Consider the following 18,007-nt stretch of genomic DNA (forward strand, 5'->3'; position numbering starts at 1 on the left):
CTGTCACAAGAGGTTTTAATGTTCATAATGTCCAAATCCCTGCCAAGTAGCCAGACTACAACAGATCCAACCAGCCAGATACAAACAGGAATTTGACAACAAACCCCAGAGTGTCCTGCTCACACGTGTACCGTGGCACCTGGCACAAAGGCCCCCAACCTTGTTTCCTCAGACGCTTACACTGCCCCTCCCAGCCTCACCTTTATGGATAAAGATATTTGATTTCTATTTATCCCTAAGTCCCTTGTTTGTTTCTTTCTTTCCTGGGGCAAGTCCATATAAGGTCAGATTCCCACGTTTCCAAGGCCAAGCTTCTCTCCCCGGTGTTTGCACTGAGCTCCCTCTCTGATGAAGCTGTTGTACTGGTAAGTATTCTTCAGCCCTGTCCACTCTGACTCACTCCAGAAACTGCCCTTTTAAAAATTTTTTTTTAATGTTTATTTATTTTTGAGAGAGAGAAACAGAGTGCGAGTGGGGGAGGGGCATAGAGAGAGGGAGACACAGAAACCGAAGCAGGCTCCAGGCTCTGAGCTGGCAGCACAGAGCCTGACGCGGGGCTCAAACCCACAAACCGTAAGATCATGACCTGAGCTGAAGTCGAAGGCTTAACTGACTGAGCCACCCAGGTGCCCCAAAACTGCCCTCTTATTAGCTAAAAAGACCTGCATCAAACAAGGACCTTTTCTGACTCCTCTATAAAAGAAGCCCAGAAATCTCCAGAAACACAGCATGGCCTGGGGGACTGTGTCACAGACAGAGGTGTCCAGTCCTAGCTCCACCACGTGCTATAGCAGAAGTTTGCTATCCTAGTTTCGGTTCAAAGCAGACTCTAAGACAAGGCCATGAGTGCAGCCTGCCTGTTAGGGAGAGGTTTCTAGAAGCCCCAGGTGAGGAGGAACAGAAAGCGAGACCAGGAAAGGACAAAGGCCAATAAAGGTTGTGCTAATGAGTAGGTTACTGCTGTGGGCATCTGAGGCTTCGTACTGCTGGGGATCTCCTGATGTTCTGGCTGGAACTCACCTCAGAATCCTCCCAGGGAAGGGCAGGCAGTGGAGACATCAACTCCTGCCCCCACAGCTTGAGGGCAACCCCCTGGGATGATAACTCGCCCCCACCCCTTCCCCCGCCCTTCCTCAAGTGTACCTGCTGGGGTCGAGCAAGCTTCCATGGTACCGCAGGCTGGAGAAAGCCCTCATACAAAGAGGTGAGGTGGGGAACTGTCAGGGTCCTCGAAACTACAGGAATCAGTGGCAGGTGAACTCAGGTGAGCCCAGGGGGTACAAGGTGGGGCACCCACAGAAGCCAAGTGCCTTTCTGAGCCTTTCCTCATCTGTGGAACAGGCAGGAGACCCATACTGCTTCCTCGAGGGTCCCTCAGCAGCAGAGATTAAGGTTGTGAGCTCAGCAACCTGGTACCAGCAGAAAGTACTCTGCAAGGGCAGCCGTGCGGCCATAAACACCCAGAGCTGCTCATCACGGAGGAGATGCAGTGAAGAGTGCAATATAAGGTTCCCAGCCAGAAAACTCAGCCTGGACTGACCATCCTCCTGGTCCCCTTGCTAAGCCTTGAGACAGTACAAGCGGCTACCATGGGGAGTGACCACTGGATACCTTATGCTATGTCGGGTTCTCATTAGTGACCCTACAGGGAGTGCATGGACACCGTTGGCTGAGGAAACTGAGCTGAGGGGTGGAGCTACTCATTCACAGACACTCAGCTAGGAAATGTGGGAGTCAGCATTCAATCACCTGCTGATGTGAATCTTCACACTCCCCTTTCTCTAGAACACACCACAAGCTCCAGCCAAGATGCCTCTGTCACAAACACCATGGGCCTCTCACAGGTTCTAAATATATATCCAGCAGGTCCCAGAGGTTCTGGGCTGATGGGACGCAGACTCCACCTGCTGTGCCCTCTCAGATGACAACAGTGACACTCGGGGTAGCACTAACTCTCTCCAGGGCGTGGTTCTAAGTGCTTTCATCATCATGATCTCATGGAATCCTCCCAGCAATGAGGAAGGCACTGTTACTATCCCCATATCACAGAACAGGAAACTGAAGCAGAGGAGTTAAGTGACTTGCCCAAGGCAGAGCTTGGCAGAGCTAAAATAAATGGCAGAGCTAAAATTTGAACTTAGGCAATCTGGTTCTGAAGCTCTTGCTCTCAATGACTTTCTACTTTCCTTTCCTCCTACCCATTCTCTTCACTGTCTATTAGAAGGTGACATCCCCAGATGTTGGCAATGAAACTGCAGCTGACCTCTCTCCTTAGACAAGACTTGACAAAGGCAGCATGGAGAAGACGGGACCCCATGCCCAGGCAGGGCACCTCTCTTAAAGGATCAGGCTCCTGGGGAGACAGTGCAAATGCTCCATCCTGGGTGGTGGTCTCTTTACTGGGGGGTTGGTGTCTCCACTATGACGCCTGGCACTGTAGCCCAACACAACTGGGATCGAGTGCTTTTGTTTTTTCTTTTGCAGAATGATGACTTTGTGGTCTAGATACTCTAATGGGGGTTCCCAGCATAATCTTTCCAAAAGGAAGGACAAATTCAAGAGAAAGCCAAAGATAACAAGAGTTTCCCAGAGTATGGAGCCAGGGGGAAGCCAAAGCAAGCTGGCCCATGGGGAGGTTGCAGAGATCATATGGAAGAACATCTTGGGGCTTGCACATGAGCAGAGATAACTAGTCAACCCCAGAGAGGGATCTGCCCACAGCTGAAGGCAGTCCTTGGCCACAGACATGATCTTTCCATTTCTTACATTACATCAGCAGAACCACTGCCAAATAGAATAGAAATCCCAGCTCTCTGTTTTCATGCCTCCATCCTGCTTTATAACCAGTTCTACCGCCACTCCCAGCCCCTCAAGTGTAAGTTCTGAATGCGGGCTAGAAACAAAGCCAAGCAAATTAGCACAGCCACATAGAAGTCAGGTTAGGAGGAGAGTCATTCTGTCAGCTCTTGGATATGTACACGTGAATGATTCTTTTAGGAGATGTCCTGCTTTATCTGCCAGTGGGAGCACACGCTATTCCATTCATCAAGCTCTTCCTCTGTACCTGGCACCCTTTTGAAGGCTTTATATGTATTAACCTACTTAATCCTCACTACCAGCCTGAGAGATGCTTTTATTATCCACGTTGTACAGATGAGAAAACTGAGGCGTGGAGAGCTTCAGCACCTCCCCCAAAGGCACAGAGCTCTTGATTGGCAAAGGTGGGATTCAAACGTGGCAGACTGGCTTCAGTGACTTCACTCTAGCTGCCTGTGTAGCACTGGTCATAATTCCTCTACTGTAACAGACATACTATTACCTGATTTACAGAGAAGGAAATAGAGGCTCAGAGTTATCCAAGGTCACCAGCTGAGTGGCCAAGCCAGGAGCTGAACTGATGTCAGACTCAAGCTTGAGTCTATGGCCACCATGAGGACCTACCTCACTGCAGGGCAGGAGGGGACAGTGTCAGTGGGTGGCCAAGAGGCCAGTGCTGGGCAAGAGGCCACACCAGCTGGCTAGCAAGGCAGGCTCTGTAGGGCAAAGCCAATGGTCCCCCAATGTTCCGTGCCATTATACCCAGAAGGGGCAGGGCCAAGAGAGAGCCAGCCACTGTTGACAGACTGGTAGCTGACAGAGGTGATGTAGTCAACAGCTGCTGTTTATATTGAGGCCCAGAAGCAGGGAGCAGACTGGTTAGGACCCACCTCCTTCCAACAATAAACTCAACGGGGCAGGGTGGGGAGGTGCCCCTCCTCCTAGCTAAAGCACCAGCCCAGCCACCTGCTGGGCTTTGCAGAGAGCAGAATGGTCTAGGTGTCAGAAACATCTTGCCAGACACTCTAATCTGGCCTCCACCAACACACAGTGTTCCCCACCCCCATGTGCTGGACTTGTAAATGGCCCAGGAAGATAACCACACCCCCTGCAAACCCACTCCCTGCAGTGTCAGGTTCCAGGGACAAATGGTTTTTCCTGTCTTGGGAACAAAGAGGGGCCACTCCTGCTGGCCACCCCCGACTTTGGTTCCCTGACTCTGACACTTGTTAACTCCATTCTTACACCAAATGACAAAGTCCTCCATATAAGGTCTTCTACAAATGGCTAACCAGGGCTGGCTGTGGCAAGGCTGGCTGGCAGGATTCCCTGAAAGGCCAGGAAGTAAGGTTTCCCAAAGGACTCTGGGGCCCTGCTCTGCTTCTCCCTAGCCTATGATCTTTGGTCTCCATTTTCTTATCAATAGTGATAGAAATATAATAGTGCTCTTCTCCTCGGATTGCTATAAGGATTAAATGAGTAAAGTGCCTAGAAGATAGGCTGGCACACAATCAGTGCCACCATTATTAAAATCATCATCACCATTATCATCGTCACCACTGTCATTGTCATCAACCCCATTTAGCCTGTGAACTGTGAACACTGGAAGACAGTTTTCCTGGACATGACACATAGAGTTTAGCTTCCCAGGCTAGCCCACATGTAGGTGAACCGGAGACATCTTCCATCGACTTCATGGATGAGAAAGGTTTTGGTGGACTAGCTTGAGAATTTTGACACCATTTACAAAATTATATCAATAGGAATATATACTTTGAACTTCAAAAAAGCCATTTCTATAATTGTAAGTTAAAAGCTATGGTTCTTTAAAAAAAAAAAAAAAAAGGAGTGGGGTAGGAGGAAGGGGCTTTAACAGAATGAAGCGTTTGTCCATGTATTTATCCCATTGATCAAAGACCTGCTGTGACCCAGACCTTCTGCTAGCATGGGGAGGAGGTGTTAAAGAGGAAAGGACTGTGCTGCTTGCTGCCTTAGCAGGAGCCCCCACCCCCTGGCTTCCAGCTGAAGGAACTGCTTTCAGCTCGGTGCCTTGTGCACAGTAGGTACAAAACTAATGTTCAGTCAGTGAAATGCCCTAACAAGTGCGCTGCCTTTGGGGTGTTGGAGCTCCCATCCATGACACTGCTGCGCTTCCCTGGAGAGTCTTTCTTAGAAGGTCAGGGTCCAACTCAAACACAGTCCCCAGAGCAACCTCTCTGCAGTTTGGGGGCCAGTTTCAGTCTTCAACAAGTCCTGAGCAAGCACCATGCTCATTTCCAAGAGGGATGCAAGGACCTCCTTGGCCCCTTTACCTGTCTGACCTCACTGCCCACTGCTCTCCCCCTCACCTCTTCCGCGTGGCCTGCCCAGCCTTTTCTCTGGAAAGGCCAAGTAGAGTCCCACCTCAGGGCCTTAGCACTGGCTATTGCCTCACCCTCAACAACTCTCCCCCAAGTATCTGTACACCTTACTGCCTCACCTCCCACAGACCTTACTCAAAAGTCACTGTGCAGTGGGCACGTCCCCAACCACCCTCTATGAAATAACACAACTACCACCACCATCTCTGGTCCCCCTCCCCCCACCCCAGGTTTCTGTACCACATTTATTCCCCATCTAACACACTGTGTATTTTACCTAAAATAGGTTTGTTCATTGTCTTCCTTCCCCTGTCAGAATGTCAACTCAAAAAGGGCAGCGATTTTTATCTGCCCTCCTGTGTTCCCAGCGGTAGGGACACAATCAACGCTGAAATGTTGACGAATGGCTAATTGAATGACCGAGTAGGTAGCACATCGAGGTCCATCCCCGGAGGAGCTTTTCCATCAATCAGGCACACCAGACATGGGCCTGCCAAAAGCTGACCAACCAAGGCCATTCTTGGTAAGTGCCATACAAGTGGTAAAAACGATAAACATCATAAAAATTCATAGGCAGGAAATGTTATAACAGGTGGCATCAGGGAAGCTTCTGGGAGGTGACAGAAACGGAGTAAAACCATGAAGGAAGACCATGATAATAATGGTAACAATAACTGCCATTTACTGAACAGCTACCTTATGTCAGGCACAGTAGAGAGTAACAATCATATGGGCTAGGTAGCATTGTCATTCCCATTTTACAGATTAGAAAACTGAGGTCTACAGACATGAAGAAACTTGACGAAGTGAGAAAAGCTAGTAAGAGGCTTCCGAGCTGGAGCTCATGTGGCAAAGGCCATCGGTGCCCTTGCCCCCACCCTCTTGTTCTCAAATTCCAACTACTGGCCTCTGAGGCCTTCTCAGGGCTGCCAGAGCCCCGTCTAGCCTGAGTAAGCAGCAGGTGGCAAGTGTCCAGAATTAAATGTCCCCCTACTCCAAAACACAGTGCTGTGGCCACAAAGCCACCATCCGCAAGGACAGGATGCAGAGCCCCCATCATCTGGAGCATCTGAAAGGCCAGGCCTTCAAAAGTGGCTCTGGACAAGAGCTCAAGGGGAATAAAAATTTAAATCCCGAAATAGAAGCCAGACCCTGCCAGGGGTTCAATCTCAGTAGTGAGAGGTTTGTTATCTTATCCCAACCATATCATGTGTTGATGGAGGGGCTCAGTGGGAGGTCAGAGTGGGCAGAGGACCCAAGGGTTTCATCCTGACCCTTTAAGTTTCATCCCACGTGATACACTCCCTAGACCCCCAGCCTCAAAATCCTCAGGAGACAAAGCCATGTACAAAGCCACAGGTCCTCAGCCTCCCAAGGGAACCCACACTGTGCACACTCCCTCTGGGTCTGCTCCCCTTCTTAAGCTCAGGGCCAGGCTGCAGCGTTCCATACCCCAGCAGAGCTCAAATCATGGCCATGACCTTTATGGATGCACATGGCAGAGGGCGAAATACAGACACAGAGGAGGCAGGGAAAGACCAAATGCACCTAGTTTTGGCATGTATGGATGCTTCCAGCTGTGGGCTGGAATAAAATGAGAACTCCTAATTAGACACCCAACCACTGGGGGCAATCCATCCAGTCTCCAGGGAGCACACTGGACCCATCATAGGCTTTGTTGCTGGAGAGACCTGGGTTCAAACCCCACGTTTGCCATTTACTGCCATGCGATAGAGGGCAAGGTGGGGCGTCTCTCCGAGCCTTGGTTTCCTCGTCTACAAAACAGGGTCAGTGCTCAGGGTTTGTGGGGATTAAAGGACACAGTGGATGGAGGGGAAGCCCCAGCCCAGTGCCTGTACCTAGAAGGGGCTCCACTCACACTCTTACTCAACTCCCCTACTTCCCCTGCCTGGGAGCTGCTACATCCAGAAATCATGGAGAAATGAGGCTGCCCTTCTCCAGCTGCCCATGAGCGATGACTAAAGTAAATAATTAATCCTGGCTTGAACCAAAGTTCGGACATTGTCCTATTATAGACCTGAACTCTGAGAGAAGGACCAGTTTGCCAACCCACCAGGGCTCAGAGCAGCAGAAACCTCTGGGTAGTCACCTCCGGAAGCCCTGCCCCCACTGACAAGTGACTGTGTGTCCCTTCCAGGTGCCAGGCACCTAGCTGAGAGCTCGATGAATCAATTCCAGCCCAGGGGCCGAATTCAGGGGAGAGTTTCACTCTGTCAGAGCCCTGCTGCCAGCACCATGCCAGGCCAGCTAGGCTGCCTCCGATGTTGTTACAAAGAGAAATTCTCCCACACAGGCGAGTCCCTTAAAATAGCCCTTTGGGTCTGGGCCATCAGGAAACAGAACAAAGCTGGGTCAGAACGGGGCCTACCGTGAAAGACTTTGCAAAGCAGCCGCTTCAGGCAGGGACAATCCCTTCACACTCAGAACCCTTAGGTGGGCAAAAGCGGCAAGGCAGGCTTTCTCAACAAAGAACCCTTCCACAGGAGGACAGCATGCTCGGTGGGCAGAAGGCCCCGCTACCCCTGGGGCCAGCCCTGGAGAGGAACCAAGTGTGTAAAGCACGGTGACAGTGTGAAACAGGCACAGGCTGGGGGCAAGGGGTCAAACACGCCTGGCTTTGTGCAAGGCTAATAATGATGCAACCTACGCCTTCTGCACGGTAGTTTCCACAGGAGTAGTATGGGGTTAAAAATGCATGCCTTCAGGGCTGGGTGGGGACCAGAGATTATAAACAAAAGGCCTGGCAGTGCCTGGCATAAACCAGGAATTCAATGCATGGTAGCTGGATGATGATGATGTCTACGTAATACAGGCCAAGGTCTCCTTTATTACCAAGAGAAAATATTCCCAGAATAAAGGGAAACAGCAAGGGCTCTCTGCCCGGGACCACTAGCGACAGGCCAAAGTACAGACTGGCCCACACCCACTCAATCCCTTACCCCACCCGGTAGACCCTGCTAGCTCGTGATTCCCTACTCCTCACTCCCCAAAGTTAGCAGTGATCCATTTCCACCAGGCTCCAGGGATCCCAGAGACAGACTGGGGGCCCCTGCATAATTTATGCTGCACTGACACACACAGAGGAAGGGACTCTGTCCCCATCCCACATGTCCCTCCACCCTGGCTTGGGGAGGGTGGCTTCCTCACCCGCCAAAGGGAAATGACAGCAAACGGCCAGAGAAAGAGCCAAGCGGAGGGGCAGGACGGCCAGCTGTTTCCCCTTTGCTAACTCAGCGCCTGACGTCACTTCCTCCCCTCAGGTAATAGCAGAGAGATGTGACTGGAAATAGCTCTGTCTCTTCCCATTCACAAAAATGACAGGCATGGAAAGTGTAGTTCCCAGAGGCACTTTTCTAGAAGATGTCTTCAATGAGGGCCTAAGGTGATCCTCAGTCCACCCTGGCTATGAGGCTTCTCAGGGGACAGAGCAGGGCCAGGAAACCTTGTATGAAAAATTCCCTGGAGGTCAGGAACAGCTCCCCTTTGTAAAACATCCCTAGCCCCACACACATGAGAAGCTCGACTGAGGGACTCGGGAACCCTTCACACAGTCTCTGGGCTCAGCACTTCCCCAAGCAGCTTTCACACCCACCCTCCCCTCTGCAAGGCAGGCCAGCAAGGAAGCAACCACCCCATTTACTAGAAGGGCAATTGGAGATCTAGAAGGGGACGGTGACCTGTGGAAGGTCTCACATGTGGAGAAGCCAAGCAGCCAGGCCTCAGGTGGAATCTCCTCGGGGCCTGGTCTCCCCAGGCGGAACGTGTGACTGAGGGGCTGTGAGGCTGTGGGGACAGGGCAGATCTGGAGCCAGCAGGCTCCTCTCCATATGTAGCCTATTAGCCGCATGGTGTTTGGCAATTTATTTAAGCTCTCTGGGCCTCAGTGTCCTCACCTGCACGATGTGGAGGCCAGAGGTAACTACACGCTTTGGGGAGTTTTGAGAGTTTTGAGAGTTTCCATGTAAAACTCGTAGCACGTAGAAAGCACTCAGAAATGTTAGCTGTTATTGTTATTATTCCATTTTCCCTAAAGAATCAGGCTTACTGGAATATCTGACAGTGTGGCAGGGGTTTAAATAAATGAAGAGGTAATCTGAAGCATTGTATTCAAAACTAAAACCAGTTCAGAGACATGTTGAAGCAGAAGGCAACATTAGTGTGAATGTTTGGGGTGACAACCTAGGCTCCCAGCAAGCTGTTTAAAGCTAGCCCCCAGGCCCTATAGAGATAGGGGTTTCCTGGGGTGCTGGCTGGCTCAGTTGATACAGCAAGAGACTCTTGATCTCGGGATTTTGCGTTTGAGCCCCACATTAGGGGTAGAGTTTACTTAAAAAAGAATAAGTAAAAATATGGGGCACCTGGGTGGCTCAGTCGATTAAGCGTCCCACTTCGGCTCAGGTCATGATCTCACCGCTCGTGGGTTCGAGCCCTATGTTGGGCTCTGTGCTGACAGCTCAGAGCCTGGAGCCAGCTTCCAATTCGCTGTCTCCCTCTCTCTCTCTGCCCCCCTCCCCCACATGCACACCTCCACGTGGGTGCACGCACTCTCTCTCAAACATAAAAAAATCTTTACAAAAAAAATAAGTAAAAAAGAAAAAAAGCTAAATATTATTTTTTGATTTTTTTAATGTTTATTTATTTTTGAGAGAGAGAGAGAGACAGAAAGAGAGAACGAGAATGCGAGCAGGGGAGGGGCAGAGAGAGAGGGGGATACAGAATCCGAAGCAGGCTCCACGCTCTGAGCTGTCAGCACAGAGGCCGACGCAGGGCTTGAATTCATGAGCTGTGAGATCATGACCTGAGCCAAAGTCGGCCGCCCAACCGACTGAGCCACCCAAGAGCCCCAATATTATTTTAAAAACCAAAAGGATAGGAGTTTCCTTTCTCTTGCTACTGGGGTACTGGGGAGTGTGGATGGAAATCACCCCAGCGAGCACACTGCTGTGGCACCAGGCCCAGCCCGCCAGGGCCCTCCACCGATGAGGCCCGAAGCAGCCCCTGCCTCACTCCCAGCTGCATCCTCTCTCCTCCACCTCCTACCCCACCCAAGACCTCTGGGGTGCAATCAACTTTTATGAGGCAGCCTGACCCCTCCGAGTAAGAGCTATAAACAGAGAGGGCTGGGCTCTGGCCCGTCAACTAAAGAACCAATGCAGAACCAGAAAAAGGGCTCCGGTTCTCACCTCCGTCCCAGCCGCGGCTGCCAGAACAACCCAGCTCTGGGGCCCACCCGAAGGACCCCACAGTGACAGTCGGCTCCAGTCCTAAGAAGCAGAGGAATGATTCTCCCAACGAATACTGTGTGGAGGTGTCTACACAACAAACTGAGTTCCCTCAACTGGCATTTGAGGCTCTCAGAAGCTACCCCCGACCTTTCTCCTTACCCTCCTCCCCCACATGGGTTTTGCCCTTGTTTTCCTGGCAGATTCCACCTCCAGGACCTTTGCTTTTCCCTTCCTTGGAATGCCCTTCCCCGCTTCTCCCACCTAAACCCTACTCCTTCCCATCCAAATCCTAATTACTCCTCAAAGCCCAGGATGAGCCTGCCTGTCCCAGCCCGGCTTCCCTGAAAACTCCAGTTCACAGAGAGCACTCCCCCTCCTGAAAAGCTTTAGGATTTCCTCGTTATTAAAGCTATGACCTATGTTGTGCTTAACACGTGCCAGGGACTGTTCTAAGCTCTTCACATTTATGAACCCATTGAATCTTCACCACCACCCAACGAGCTAGGTCCTATTTCCCCCACATTTTATGTTTTTTTACAGATGAGGAAACAGGTTCAGAGAAAGAAGTAGCTTGTACTGGGTCCCACGGTAGCCAGTGGTGGAGACAGGCTTCCAGCCTGGGGCCTGCAGAGCCCAGGTGCTCTCCCACAACGCAGCCTTCCAGATGCACATGACCTGAACCCCTTGGTTATTTTCATAGCCCTCCCTCACTGACCCAGCTCAGAAGGGGAAGACAGCGACAATCTCACAGACTTCAGTGTCAGAGACCAGGGTAGAATCCCAGCCTTGCCACTCAATTACTCTGAGAGTCACAAAAACACCGCGAGCCTCAATTTCTACATCTGCAAAGTCGGGATAAGAAACACCTCCCTAACTCATATGGTTGTCACATAGTTCAAACAAAAGGCCCTCTAAAAAATACCTTCTACACTGCCTGGCACATAGTCAGTACTCACATACTGAGTCTTCCCCTTCTCTCCTCACTGTGCATCTTGACACCCTCACTGGACTCAGCTCAGCACTTGTTGCCAAAGTGGTGCCTTGTCTAGAGGTTACTCGCGGGCATGAAAGGGGCCTTCCTGTGGTCTGCCCTCAGGCCCTCCTGTGCACACGTCCAGACCCCTGACCTCTCCGTTCACCTGCTTTCCTGTGGCTGACTCCACTCCAGGCGGCGGCAGCCTGGCCCAGGCGAGAAGTCACATGCAGCTCTGGGAATCACCTCTTGAAATGCTGATAGCCCTACTGGACGCTTCCATTATTTTTGGCAATTGTCATGGCAGAGAACAGCCCTGGCCCTGGCTCAGAACCTGTTTCCAAAGCCAGAGCTCCACCTCATTTCCCACACACACCCCTTGTCCTTCCTGTTCCCTGGATCCCTGTCCTAATTCATTATGATTTTTCCTGGATTCTCAGAACTCAAGAGGAGTAAGTGTAACTACCATATGTATAACTCTATTATTTGTTTGATTTTGTTTAATTAAGAGGCAAAAGGGAACAGGGTTGCCTGTTAGACTTTTTCTGGCCAAGAACTAGTCTGGTCAGTGACTCAGGATGAGGAAATTAGACGGCAATTTCCAGGGGACTGCCATGCAATCCCAAAGTCCTAGGTCCTAACACTCCTCTAATTCATGGCCTCCACTGGCCATTAACTCATGCTGGCCCTGGAATATCTCTTTGGAAAATGCAGCAGCTGGCACTTATGTTTCTGGAGCTGGAGTAAGTCTCCTCTAACATCAAATAGGTTTATTTTTCCCTTCCCTTCACTTCCCCTCTGCCTGCCACCACACATGATGATTCCAATCCTGATCTGTCCTCACCCCCTCCAAACCCGCACTCAGGTCCCAAAAGGGCCATGATAAATGGCTGGTTGTGCTCCATGTTCCAAAGGCCAGTAGGATGTGGTTGGTTGTTCCATGAGCAGGAAGCTTTGTCAGACCCGTGAATCACCCCTGGATCACTCACTCGCCTCCTTGGAAAAGGAGAAAAAACTGTTCTTGTGTGTATGTGTATGTGTATGTGTTTGTGTAAGAGGGAAAGACAGAGACAAAAAGAGAAAAAGAAAGCAGGCAAGAGTAACCCATGTGTAGTACTGACCTTGGGGCTAGGGTCCTGTTTGACCTTGCCCTTACTGGATGACCTCTCTACTCCTCTTCCTTAACCCATGTCCCTTCCCTTCCCCTTCCCAACTTATAGCAGCCATTACTAGATCTGCTCCAGGAAGCCCTCCAGGTCTGAACAGCTGCTCCTTGTTTATCTGTTTCTGTTGTGTGTTGGGTGTTTTCCATGGGGCATGTAGCCCAATTTCCCATCACACTATGAGCAGCTGGTCTTTCCATTTTTGCCTCAGCCTTTCCTTTTCTCTCAGCTTCACCTACCAGGTCTTACATGTACTCTAGTGTTTTGGTGATCATGAAACGGAAGGAACACCAGATGGAAGCTAGAATATGTTGAATGAGCATGGTAGGGACCAGGTACTAAGTAGAATGCTTTACCCAGAATTATCTCAAATCAATTCTCCAAAAGTCCTGTGAGGTTACAAGCGAGGAAACTGAAGCCCAGAGTGGCACAGCTAGGAAGGGCCAGAGGTGGGATTCAAACCCCAATCTACCCAACAACACTCATTTGGTAATGGAACTGGCCTTCAGAAGACCCTTTCTACAGCTGCACATCCTTCCTCCTGTAACACTGGATCCACACTCTAAGGGCTTAGAGAAAAAATGAAGGGCAGAGAAATGAATGGGTCTAGAGCCAATTCCTAAAAATGTACTCCCAGGACCAAGACCAAATTCTGTGATGATCTAAACACACAAGAGGATGTACTATTTCCACAGTGTTGATCCTTAATTCATCACCTCCTGCATCAGCGGGGACCAGATATCATCCTGGATCCACTCCATTCTCCCTGCCTCACCATGCTCGCCCTCCGTTGCTTTCACAAACTCACCTCCACTGCTTTCACGAACTCTGTGGCATGAAGTGAATGTCCCACGGGACATACAGTGAAGCAGTCCTCAAGACCACCATGCACTGCTCTCTCAGTGACATGCAAGCCCGAGCCTGGTCTCCCCACCCTGACTTTAGTTGATGAAAGGGCCCCAATTTAGGTTCATATCCTCCTTAGCAGGTAAGCTAACCTGTTTACCCAGATCTGCCTTATACTAACTGGGAGACTCTGGGCAATCTCTAACCTTTCCAAGTTAACCCACCTCTCGAAAGAAATCAAAGAACATACCCAGGTTAGGGTGCATTAGGGTACATGTGATAAACTGTAGGAATCACATGAAATCATGAATGTTAAGTGTTTGGCACCGCTGATGGTAACTGCTAACAATGGCTATTATTCGCATTCCCTAAAGAGTCCTGTAGAGGATCAAAACATTCATGACTGATATTTGTCTGAAATAAACAATCAGGAAAGGAAACCACTGTAAAAGCACAATGCCTCCCAAATCCAAACAAATACTTTGTTCTAGATAAACGAGCTTCTCTCCAGTGCCATATGACTTGACACACGCCTACATGTGCATGTGAGTGCAAAGAATTATGGTGAACCTGAACTAGAATTCTTATGGAAAATGTTTATATGAAGGTATCTGCAGGCTGCATCCAGCATCATCAGGACCATTTGAAAGACAAGCGGTCTGAGGCCAAAGTCACTTGACCTAAGATCTCCCCAGGGGCAACTCATAAAAGTCAAGCGAGGAGCCCAACTCCACGGCAGGGAGCCTGGTCTAAGTGGCAGGTGCCCACTTTCCCTGAACCCCACCCAAGCAGGGGCTTGGCAGAGAGGAAGGAAGCAAGGGCTGACAGCACCATCCAAACAATAGAAGCCACTTGCCTGTCTTTTCATAAACAGACTAAAAGCACAAGACCCTTGGTGTTTAGGCAGCTCCCCCTTGTCCTGGAGACAAGCACACCCTTTGCTGGATGTCCTGAGAAAAACTTTCCACTGTGTTCCCAGTGTTCTGCAGCCAGCAGAGCCCCTCCTGCTTGGGCCCCAGGCTTCTCATCAGCCAGCTCCAGCTAACGTGCACATCCCATAAAAACTTTCTGCTCTGCAATGTGCCAAGCCACAGAATAAGAATTCACCATCAGTGGAGGAGAGGCGGGAAGGGGGTATGCTTCTCCAGTGCAGAGGGCTTCCAGAACATCTGCGACTTGGGCTTAGTGCATCCTGCCAGCTACCCACACCAGAGTACCTTACCCAGGACACTTGACCTTCTGGTGTGTGGTATCCACATGGTACAAGCACCATGAGGGGAGGAGATCCTAAGCTTCAGAGGCACAAGCTCCCCCAACCTGCTCCTCCTGCCGCTATGAGCCCAGCTGACACTTTCTATTATTGGGTCCCCTCTCCTTATATTATGCCCCATTAATGCCCCAAATATGTAGGAACCTCTTACTATCACCAGATACTTGATTTCCTAGTCAACTCCAACCAGACTTAAGGGTACTTAGATGAACAAAACCCACGCCATGTTCAAAATGCCAGTTAAACCCAGGTGTTGTGAATGGTTGTGTTGCAAGTGACTTTATCCCGTCTCTATTTCCCTCCATTTCCTCTTCTATAAAATGCGGGGGGTGGGGGGGTGGTGAGCTTGATGAGTCCTGCCAGCTCCACAATTCGACAACATATAACACTTTCTCCTTTAATTGTTCTCTACAACCTTATTTTAGAGCCCTGTATGGCCCCAGCTGTTCAGTGACATCACTCCCTGTCCCAAACATAATGTCGATTCTTACATGGGAAGCAGAGATGTCCTGGGAAACGCTGTCTACAAAAAGAGAGGAAATGATCATTTCAAGGGAATCAGACAGGACTTCTTTTGTGTTTTTCACATAGAACAAGTTATTATCAATCTGAAAACCCGAACTCTTTCCCTCTTTTTTGCCAGACCATTAATAGCTACTTTTCAAAAGTGCTTTCTTAGTCAGAATCTCACCAATAGTAAGCTATCATTTAGTGAGGGCTTGTTACCTGCCAGGAACTGTGCTAAGTGCTTTTCATGGATGATCTCATTTAATTCTCCAGACCACTCTATGAAATAGTACTATTATTATCCTCACTTTAAAAATGAGGAACGCTGAGTCCCACAGAAGTTAAATAACTTGCCCAAAGTCACATAGCTAGTTAGTGGCTAAGCCAGGCTTTGAACAGGACCCTCCCCCAGCCCCAGCATTAACCACCTTTCACTGCCGTCTGCAGTGGGCACCCAGTTGTTTTAGCAACCTTTTTGGCTTGTTGCCAGTACATTCAACATCTGTAATCTTGGACATCACTGGTCAGAGCTAAGATCAGATGTTTCACATAAAATCGAGAGCAGAGAAAAAGCACCAGCGTGGGTCTCAGAGCAGAGAGTGCCATCTGTTGAATGCAGGGCCTACCTTAACTGAGGACTAGAAAAGAGAACCCCTAAAACTTAGCCTGCAACGTCTGAAAAAAATGGTTAGGAAGGCCACCTTGATACTAAGTGCTGGGATGTGCAAATGGACATCTGTACCTGGAGCAGGGTGACCACATAGTAACCCAAGTACTCTAAAAGGAGCTTTCTTGAAATGAAGATGCTTGCTGAGTCAAGCAAGGAACAACTCCCTCCCCCTCCGCCCCATGGGCACCCACCTCTCTGTCTGGTCAGGAACCAGACTCCTTAGTTTACCTCCTCTCCAATCTGAGCCCAGGCCCATTTATTCGATTCTTAAAAAAAAAAAAAAAAAGCCCCAAAGTTCAGAGCTATTGGTGATACAGACAGAAAGAGTAGCCCGAGGCTGACGTTGGCACAAACCTTAGTCCTCTTCCAAGAGAGAAATAAAAGCCATTTCTCAGAGAGCAATGTGCAGTCTAGGGCAGCAACCTACAGCCTGTTTTAATTGTTAAAATTAATGCTTTGAGGATTCTAAATCCTCCTTTAAGTGCCTAATTTGCAAATAAGATGCAGCCCTTCTGCTTTGCGTGCCTGGCTGTCTCTTCTTTCTCAAGTACAGAAGCAAAGCGGTTCAGACAGGCGTCCTCAGCCATCAAGGACACCATGTTTACTTCCTAAGGTGCGAAGGATGGCAAGACAGGACCGGCTGAGATGAAAGGGGGACGTGTCACACAGACCCGGGGCTCAGCTCGGCTCAATCAACCTTAGCCCCTTCTCATTAATTGTGGGGAAGGAAGGGGGAGGGGCAGCCGGCCGTTCCTTGGAGACCACAGCAAACATTTGCCTCCTCGTGTCTGGAGACGGAGCATCACTTAAGAGGAAATGAACCCGGTTAAGGGTCACGTCCAGAGAAGGGATAAAAGGAAAAGCCACAATTCTCCTCACACCGACGGACACAATGACTTTAAGTAGGAAATCAAAGCTCAGGGCTGAGGGTGGAGGTGGGGCAGGGGGCGCGGCGGCTTCCCTCTGCCCCCAGACCCAGGCCTAGGGAGGCAGAGACCAGAGCAAACGTGGGAGGACAGCACGAGGCTTCCTTCCCCAGGACAAGCCTCAGAAAGACTCACGGGGCGGCGCGAGCGACCCAAAAGCCCCCAGGGAGGGCCAGGAGATGCTCTTTCCCAACGGAGCTACTCAGCTCGGGCTTGACGAAAGCTCCCCCCACAATCCATCAAAGCTCAGGCGGACAGATGACTTCACCGTTGTAACAGACAAGGGCAGCCACTTGCCAATTCCAATGCCAAAAAAAGAAAACGGGGGGCGGGGGGAGTGGAGAAAGGACAGAGAAGGCTTCCCTGGAGATCACAGCCCTGCGAAGAAACTCCACAGCCGAGGGCTGCCCTGTGGGCACTTAGCTCCGGGACCGAGCGGGTGAGGGCGAGGGGGCCCCCCGGGGGTCCTCGGGAGGGGGGGGGGTGTCTCCGGCCAACCCCCCGCAGGGGTCGGTAGGGGCAGTACTCACGTAGTGCTTGGAGGGGTTCCTCCGCTTCTCCACATCCACCACCGTGGCGTCCTGCACGCAGTAGGCCAGCATCTTCCCCCCCACAAAGAGAGTGGCGCCCTCCAGCGGCGTCACCTTCTCATCCCGGTCCGGCTCCCGCTTCTTGCCCCGCTTCTCGGGTCCCGGGGCCACCCAACACTCCGGCCCCCGCGTCGCCGCCGGGGCTCCTGGCGCCCACAGGTACGGCCCCGGGACAGGGACGGTCCGGGAGCACACGCGGGCTCCTTGCGCCCCGGGCGGCTCCCCGTGGGCCTGCCGCGCGCCCCTTCCCTCCCGCGCCGCCGCCGCCGCCGCCGCCGCCGCCGCCGCCGCTCTCCGCCTCGCCCGCCCGCTCTCTCCGCCGTCCGCCGCCCGGTGGGTCCGGCGGGAACTGGCGGAGCGGAGGAGGGGCGGGGGTGTGTCCCGCCGGCGAGGGGACGGGGCGGGGGCCCCGGAGCCTGCTGTCAGCGCGCTGGGGAAGGGCTGGCGGCGCCCCTTCGCCGCGCTCGGGCTCCGGGGGGCTCGGCGCTGGCTGAGGCTGTGGGCGCAGGAGGCGGAGGCAGGGCCGGGCCGGCAGGGAAGGGAAGGGAGGGGAGGGGAGAGAGGGGAAGAGCGCGGGGAGGGGCTCCGGGCCCGGGGGAGGGGCTCGTGGCGACTAGGAGGGGGCTGCAGCCCGGCCCC

The 18,007-nt window shown here is 51.4% G+C and overlaps 1 protein-coding gene across 3 annotated transcripts in view; it reads right to left on the reverse strand.

Moving 5' to 3' along the window:
* SH3PXD2A (SH3 and PX domains 2A) overlaps positions 1-17,711 on the reverse strand; it is a 235,228-nt gene extending 217,517 nt beyond the window's left edge. For all 3 annotated transcript variants that reach the window (XM_027062986.2, XM_027062987.2, XM_027062985.2), the window contains exon 1: positions 17,309-17,711. In XM_027062986.2, the coding sequence (XP_026918787.1) occupies positions 17,309-17,380 (72 nt within the window). In that variant the 5' untranslated portion in view covers positions 17,381-17,711. The remainder of the gene's footprint in view (positions 1-17,308) is intronic.
* Between the last annotated feature and the right edge of the window lie 296 nt (positions 17,712-18,007).

Source organism: Acinonyx jubatus, chromosome D2 (genome assembly GCF_027475565.1).
Source record: "Acinonyx jubatus isolate Ajub_Pintada_27869175 chromosome D2, VMU_Ajub_asm_v1.0, whole genome shotgun sequence".
NCBI classification, from domain to species: Eukaryota; Metazoa; Chordata; class Mammalia; order Carnivora; family Felidae; genus Acinonyx; species Acinonyx jubatus.